Here is an 8,051-nt window from a genome sequence, read left to right as displayed (position 1 = left end):
AGGAGTCCAAGGCTGCAGTGATCTGTGATCGTGCCATGCACTCCAGCCTGGGCGACAGAGCCAGACCCTGTCTCTTAAAAAAAAAGTTCCTGGCCGGGCGCGGTGGCTCAAGCCTGTAATCCCGGCACTTTGGGAGGCCGAGACGGGTGGATCACGAGGTCAGGAGATCAAGACCATCCTGGCTAACATGGTGAAACCCTGTCTCTACTAAAAAATACAAGAAAACTAGCCGGGCGTGGTGGCAGGTGCCTGTAGTCCCAGCTACTCGGGAGGCTGAAGCAGGAGAATGGCGTGAACCCGGGAGGCAGAGCTTGCAGTGAGCCCAGATCGCGCCACTGCACTCCAGCCTGGGCGACAGAGCAAGACTCCGTCTCAAAAAAAAAAAAAGAAAAAGAAAATAAAAAGTTCCAATTCTAATGCAAACACAATTGTTTATCTGTGAGTTCTGCTGGGTGGAAATCCAGACTTCAGTCCTTAAAGCCCCCACAACTTCCCAGCTTCCATTTGAAGGGTAGGGACAATAGCCACATCCCTATCCCTCAGTTCCTGACCTCTGTGTTAAAACAATGTGGCAATGATGCCATCACATTGTGGAGAAAAACAAGGAAGCCAAATGCTGGTAAAAGACAAAACATCCCTATAGAAAAAAAGGAAAAGGAAATGCCTCTCTGTGATGGTTCATTTCAGGTGTTGACTGGGCTAAGGAATGTCCAGATAGCTGGTAAAACATTATGGGTGTGTTTATGAGGGTATTTCTGGAAGAGACTAGCATTTGAATCAGCGGACTGAATAAAGATCTTCCCTCACCAATGTGAACTGGCATTATCCAATCCATTGAGGATCTCAATAGAACAAAGAAGGCAAAGAAGGGGTGAATTTGCTCTTTTTTTTTTTTTTTCCTCTCGAGACGGTGTCTCGCTCTGTCACTCAGGCTGGAGTGCAGTGGCACGATCTCGGCTTGTTGCAACCTCCGCCTCCTGGGTTCAAGCAATTCTCCTGCCTCAGCCTCCCGAGTAGCTGGGACTACAGGCGCCCGCCTCCGTGCCAGGCTAATGGAGACGGGGTTTCACCATGTTGGCCAGGCTGGTCTTAAACTCCTGACCTCATGATCCACCCACCTCGACCTCCCAAAGTGCTGCAATTGCAGGCGTGAGCCACCGAGCCTGGCCGGATTATGTGACTTTGTTTGATCAACGGACAGTAGCAGATGGGAGGCCACTGGAGACTTGAAATATGCTAACACAGTTGGGCTTCATTGATGTGTACCTGCCTTTTATTATGAGATGGTGCATGAAAGATGGGGAGCAGAGCCAGTCTTACCAACCTTCATACCTGCAGCTCCGAACTGTGCACATGACACACGCTACTGAGACTGTCATGCAACAATAGGTAACACAGGGACCGAACAACACTGTGTTCAACAAAAACTCTAGAAATAGCAGAGACCGGAAGAGACATGGCTGAAAAACCAAACTGCTGACAAGTGTTCATTAGTGAATGCTGGTGAAAGTGACAAAGGTTGAAGCAATTACGGCTGGGCACGGCGGTTCATGCCTGTAATCCCAGCACTTTGAGAGGCCGAGGCAGGCGGGTCACGTGAGGTCAGGAGTTCGAGACCATCCCGGCCAACATGGAGAAACCCCATCTCTACTGAAAATACAATAATTAGGCCAGGTGCAGTGGCTTACACCTGTAATCCCAGCACTTTGGGAGGCGGAGGCAGGCGGATCACAAGGTTAGGAGTTTGAGACCAGCCCAGCCAACATAGTGAAACCCCGTCTCTACTAAAAATACAAAAATTAGCCGAGTGTGGTGGCGAGCACCTGTAGTCCCAGCTACTCAGGAGACTGAGGTGGGAGAATCACTTGAACCCAGGAGGCAGAGGTTGCAGTGAGCTGAGACCACACCATTGCACTCCAGCCTGGGTGACAGAGTGAGACTGTCTCTCAAAAAAAAAAAAAAAAAGCCAAGAGTGGTGGTGCATACCTGTAATCCCAGCTACTCAGGAGGCTGAGGCATGAGAATTACTTGAACACGGGAGGCAGAGGTTGCAGTGAGCCAAGATCATACCACTGCACTGCAGCCTCCGTCTCAAAAATAAATAAATAAATAAAAATAAAAGGTAACAGATGTGAAGGACAAATGGACTGGATTTTTGTTGTTGTTGTTGTTGTTGTTGTTGTTTGAGGCAGAGTCTTGCTGTTGCCCAGGCTGGAGTGCTGTGGCGTGACGGCGCGATCTCGGCTCACTGCAAGCTCTGCCTCCCAGGTTCACGCCATTCTCCTGCCAGGTTCACACCATTCTCCTGCCTCAGCCTCCCGAGTAGCGGGCACTACAGGCGCCTGCCACCACGCCCGGCTAATTGTCTTGTATTTTTTAGTGGAGACGGGGTTTCACTGTGTTAGCTAGGATGGTCTCCATCTCCTGACCTTGTGATCTGCCTGCCTCGGCCTCCCAAAGTGCTGAGATTACAGGCGTGAGCCACCGCGCCCGGCCTTTTTTTTTTACTGCAACATCTGCCTCCCGGATTCAAGCAATTCTCCTGCCTCAGCCTCCCGAGTAGCTGGGATTACAGGCGCACACCGCCACGTCCGGCCTTTTTTGTGTATTTTAGTAGAAACGGGGTTTCACCGTGTTGCCCAGGCTGGTCTCGAACTCCTGAGCTCACGCAATCCGCCCTCCTCGGCCTCCCAAAGTGCTGGGATTACAGGTGTGGAGTCTGGAACTCCTGAGCTCAGGTACACGCCTGAGCCACCGCGCCAGACCCTTTGTTTGTTTTTGAGACAGGTTCTCGCTGTCTCCTAGGCCGGAGTGCACTAGTGCAATCCGGCTCACTGCAGCCTGGGCTCAAGCTATTCCCCTGTCTTAGCCTCCCGAATAGCTGAGGCTACAGGCGCGGGCCACCATGCCCAACTAATTTTGTAAATTTTCTTTTGTAGAGACGGGGGTCTCCCTAGGCTGCCCAGGGTGGTCTCGAATTCCTGGGCTCATGCCATCCTTCTGCCTTGGGCCTTCCAAAGTGTTGTGATTACAGGCGTGAGCCACCGCGCCTGGCCAATTTGCAGTCTTTAAAAAAAAAAAAAAAGGTCCTCGCGCCCACACGATTTTAACAGTGGGCCTCTAACATGGGCAGGGAGGGGGGGGCTATTAAAGTTGGGGAAACTGAGGCTCAAAGCCAGATGGGGCCTTCATCAATCTAGACACAAGGTCTAGGAGGTCTCTTCCAGTTGATGCTATTAGAGGCGGCTTTGGGCGGAACTGGCAACACTAGCGACCCGGCCGGGACTATCGCCAGCAAATGGAAAGGACTGAGGGTTCCTGAGGCTCGCAGGCCGCTTATCTCGAGAGCCGGGCGGGACTAAGGCGCCTGGCCTTGGCTGGAGTGAAAACCAGGTCTGGATTTCACAAGAGCCCGACCCTGGAGCCAAAGCCGGACTATGATTAGAGGAGACAGAAGAGCGAACGGATTCCCAAACGGAGCGAGTGGGAAGGGAAATCCTGGGGCGGAATATTCACGGGGACTTGGAACGGAGCCGGTGCGCAGCTCCGGCTCATTGCGCTGTCTGGGTTTATTCCGGGCCAGACCGTTGGCACCAACGGGCGCAAGCGCGTCTACGGCGGCGGGGTTCAGGAGTGGGCGGGGTCGGAAGCACGCGGGCGCACGCGCACTGCACCACCCAGGCGTGCGGCCCCTCCCGCACCTGCGCACCGAGACCGCCGCGGGAGGGCGGGGCCTCCTGCGTCGTCCTGCGCTAGGGGGATTGTGGGATAGTGGCGGAGGGAGCCGGGCGTCGGAGGCCCTGAGGCGGGCCGCAGAGCCCGGAGACTGAGCGGCTTTGGGGAAGGGGCGGTTAAGGAAGTAGGCCTCGGCGTCCGTCGGTCGCTGCTCGGCTCTGCGGCCCGTTTGGACCGGGGAGGAGGACGTCTTCCCCTCCCGCGGGGCGCTGGGTTGGAGTGTGGAAACCGAGGCAACTTCCCCCGTCTTCCCGGCTGAGGCGCCTGCGCGGGCCTCGCGACCGGGCTCGCCCGCAACCCGCCTTGGTCGGCGCGCCCACCTCGCCTGCGGACCCCGGAGGCGCCTACGCGGACTCGTGACACCCCCAGCCCGCCGGCAACCCCACCCGGCTCTGACCCCCTCAACTCTGCAGGACCCTGCGCGCGAGGACCCCACGACCCGCGGGCGCCTGCGCGGACCCCGCGAGCCCCGGCGCCTGCGCAAGTCCCCGACGCCGCCCCCGCCCCTACTTACCGGGCCCCGCAGCAGGGGCCGGAGCCGCCGGCGGCGGGGCGGGGGGGGCGCCCCGATGAGCCCCGAGTGCGAGGAGCCGCCGCCCCCCCTCGCAGGTGAGCGGCCCGTGTCGCCCGACCCTGCCTCTCCAGGACCAGGCCCCCACGTCTTCCCCTCTCCGGACCCCCGCCGGTCTTTTCTGCTTGGGATCCTCCTTCCTTCGGGTTCCCTCTCCACGGGCCCCCGTTTCTTCCCCCTCGACCCTCTCCAGTCTCTTAATCTCTCCTCAGCTCCCCCGCCACCCACCTCTCAGTTTCTTGCCCTCGGGCTTTTCCCACCCGCTCTCTTGGCAGCTGCGCTCCCCAGTCCCTGAGCCTCAGCTCCGCTCTCTTGCCTCTCTGGCCGGTCCCCCGGCTCCCCAGGAGTCTTTCTTCCTGGTTACCCTGGACTTTGCCCGCTTACACCCATCTCTCTCGCCCCAATCTCTGCCCCGCCGCCTCTTCCGCGGCTCAGCCTCCTTAGATCCGTTGCCTGTCACCCCGGAGCTCAGGACTGGGGGATCGGGGCTTGTCTTCACCTTGACCGACCCTCTCCCGCCTCCGGTTTCTTGTGCGAGGGACCTGGGAGCGGGGCTTCTCTGGAGCAGCTACCACTCCGGCCTGCTTCAGTGAGATGAAGCCTGCTGAGGGCAGGCAGGGCGCCTGGCGCTGGGCTCCGAGGAGGGGTCATCAGTCCTAGGCCCTGCCCTGGAGGTGGGGCCGGTCCCTGGAGTGGGGGGGACAAAGGCAGAACCGGACAGTCACAATTCCTGTGTGTTGTGATGGAGGTAACTTAGGGAGCTGCAGGGGGCCACAGAGCGCAAGGCACTGGTGAGACTGGCTGGATGGATGGCTTTTTCTGTCTAGGAAGGATGAGTAGGAGGTGACAGATGGAGAGTGGGAAGAAGGGCCTTCCGGGAGAGGGGGAAGGAGCAGCACGTGCAGATATGTCAAGGAAGGAAGGTCGGAGTCCTGAGTGAAGATGTGTTGGGAGGGTGAGGGGCAGAGTAGCTCGGCCCGGGGTGCTTGTCCAGGCCTTGAATGGGACCTCTGGTTAGGGTCTTTCTTGCTCGCTCTTTGTACACACAGACATGACCATAAACATCCTCCTGAAAAGTAAGATGTTTCAGTAAAGGCAGCTGCGTAGACTGTCAGGCGCGGTACTGGGTTCACAGTTGTAGAGAAACTGCAGTGGGATTTCATCCAGCCCAAGGGCGAGGATCTAACCATCACCGTGCCCTGCAAATGCAGCAAGGACTGGAGATTGCCTGAGTAACCCGTGATGAGGACTTGGTTTACATCCATGCACAACACACGTGGAAATGCTCACGGCACCCGGCCACGTGTGCTTACTAGTGGTGGAAGGGCTGTTGGAGCTGCTTGTGCTGTTTAAAATGTTATGCTTTTTTTTTTTTTTTTTTTTTTTTAAACTTTTGCCCAACATGTATCATTTTGCATAAGTTACATGAGACCACCTAACTCTAGTTCTGGGATTGGGATCATGAGAAGGCAGTCCAGCTAATTGTTAGAGGACTTTTTGTCAGACAGACCTAGGCCGAGTCTGGCTTCTGCTTTTCCAAGTGGTGAGACCTTGGACAAGTTGTTCTTCATCTGTAAGTGGGGATAGCAGACTGCTCTCCTCAGAGGGTAGTTCTAGGGATTAAGTGCAAGGTTTGTAGAAGCCTGGGGCAGAATGCAAGGTACATTGTGCTCTGCAATCAGTAGCTCTTTGGATGATGGTGATGATTTTGAGACTGAGTTTTGCTCCTTTGCCCAACCTGGAGTGCAGTGGTCTAATCATTGCTCACTGCAGCCTTGAACTGCTGGACTCAAGTGATCTTCCCACCTCAGCCTCCTGAGTAGCTGCGACTACAGGCACGTGCTGCAATGCTTGCTCAATTTTTGTATTTTTTTGTACACGCCCAGCTAATGTTTGTATTTTTTGTAAAGACTGGGTCTTGCTATGGTGCCCTGCCATGGTGCCCAGGCTGATTTCAAACTCGTGAGCTCAAGCAGTCCTCCTGCCTAGCCTCCCAGAGAGCTGGGATTATAGGTGTGGGACACCATATCTGGCCGTTCTTTCGATTGTTATTTGATTTGGGAGTGTCTGTTGCAGTGGTTCTCAGCTGGGGACAGTTGGCGATATCTGGAGATGTTTTTGGTTGTTCCAACTGGGGGGAGTGCTGCCAGTATCTGGTGAGTGGAGGTGGAGGCCAGGGATGTTGCTAAGTGTCCTCCAATGCACGGGCAGTCCCAGCACCAAAAAGAACTGTCCAGCCCAAATGTGGGCAGCGCAGAGGAGGAGAGCTTTGCTCCACTGCCGGGGTGCTGTGTGTCGTTGTGGCTCATTTGCTCTGTTGTGACTCCTGAGCTGTGTGTTGGTGAGTTGTGTATTGCGAGTTGCCACCATCTTTGTGGCCGTTAGCTTTTGTTGGTTAATCTACTGTTTCTTTCCATTCGAGGAGAACCTGCTTGTCTGGTACCCTCCCCATTTTTTTTTCTGGGATGTGTGGCCCAGTGATCTTAACAGAACACCTTTCTCTGGCTTCAGTTTTCATTAATTCACAAGTAGCTTTAGTTGGGCCTGGCCTGACGCTAGATCCTGGGAAGTCAGCGTGTTTCAGGGGAGGCAGATGACTGAACAGGTACATCCTGTCACAGAGCCGAGGCTCACGTGCTGTCCTCGGGTGACTGTGGGATGCCGTGGAAGCAGTGTGGAGCAGGCCCCTGACACAGATGCAGTGGGGAGGCTCCCTGGAGGAAGTGGTGTCTGTGTGGGGGCCTGAAGGACCCAGGAGGAGCTAGTCAGGCTCGAAGAGCTCAGGGAAGGAGGAGGGAGTAGCCCAGTCTGGGCCGAGGGCAGTCAGGTGTGGCACCCATGCGGGAGATAGCAAGAGGTGAGGTGAGAGAGGCCTGGGAGCTTTGGTGAGAGTGAGGGGCCTTCCCAGAGTAGGAATCACTCGGCACCCGGCTTGGTGGGGCTCACCCGCCTTTCCATGCCAAACCGTGGTTTTTCCTTTGCACGCCGGTTTTGTGGGTCTTTCTCCACAGGGTGCTGCCTTACAGTAGCCCCATCTGTAAGGTATTTCCCGGATAAGGAAACTGGGGCTCGGTGGGGTGAGATCCTTGGTCTGGGCCACAGATATTTCAGTTTGGGGAGGTAAAATGGGAATGCACGCTTTTCTGACTTCGGATCACATTGTAACACTAACTCTGCCCCATTCTGTTTTTCCAAAGAGCTATTTCAAAATCTGTTTGTTGATCTTTTCCTTTTTTTCCTTTAAACCTGTGGCCAGTTCAGGAGACGATCTGAATGTGGGCGTTCAAGTCCCCGTCCCAGTCCTCGGCCAGTGTTTCTAGACTCTTCTGTTTCCCAGTTATTCCATTCCCTGGGGTTGGACCAGGGCTACCAGCTCCCTTGGCAGGGTGTGCTTCTGGGGCCAGAGGGGGAGCCACTGAGGGTCCTCTTTAAGTGGGGACCCTCCCCAAGGCTTTCCCAAGCCACAGGAAAGCCCTCGCTCATCATCTTGTCGGGTCTTGGACAGGTCCCCTTCTACCAAATTGGTGTCCCTGATTCCTGCTTGCTGAGTGGGTGGTGCTGGGTTCTGCAGCTGGCACACCCCGTAGGTCCTGCTCAGAGATGGTGGGGTGGCCATTACTGTCGCTGCGTCCCTGGAATTGGGTGTTCCCAAACCCCTTTCAGATTTGGCTGAGAGCTGACGGAGGCTTGGGAGATATTAGAGGGAGATGGTCTTGCTGTCCTTGGGACTCTGGGCCCTTTAAGG

At 55.7% G+C, this 8,051-nt stretch overlaps 1 protein-coding gene across 3 annotated transcripts in view; it reads left to right on the top strand.

Moving 5' to 3' along the window:
* Nucleotides 1-3,745: 3,745 nt before the first annotated feature.
* PPP6R1 (protein phosphatase 6 regulatory subunit 1) overlaps nt 3,746-8,051 on the top strand; it is a 31,334-nt gene continuing 27,028 nt past the window's right edge. For 2 of the 3 annotated variants that reach the window (XM_050771679.1, XM_050771680.1), the window contains exon 1: nt 7,079-7,168. In XM_050771679.1, coding sequence (XP_050627636.1) covers nt 7,145-7,168 — 24 coding nt within the window. In that variant the 5' untranslated portion in view covers nt 7,079-7,144. Of the gene's footprint in view, nt 4,345-7,078; nt 7,169-8,051 lie in introns of those variants that run through there. The other variant, XM_050771681.1, reaches the window with a different exon arrangement.

This window comes from Macaca thibetana, chromosome 19 (genome assembly GCF_024542745.1).
Source record: "Macaca thibetana thibetana isolate TM-01 chromosome 19, ASM2454274v1, whole genome shotgun sequence".
NCBI lineage: Eukaryota > Metazoa > Chordata > Mammalia > Primates > Cercopithecidae > Macaca > Macaca thibetana.
The sequence above is the reverse complement of the archived record's forward strand: the minus strand, read 5'-3'. Positions and strand labels throughout refer to the sequence as shown.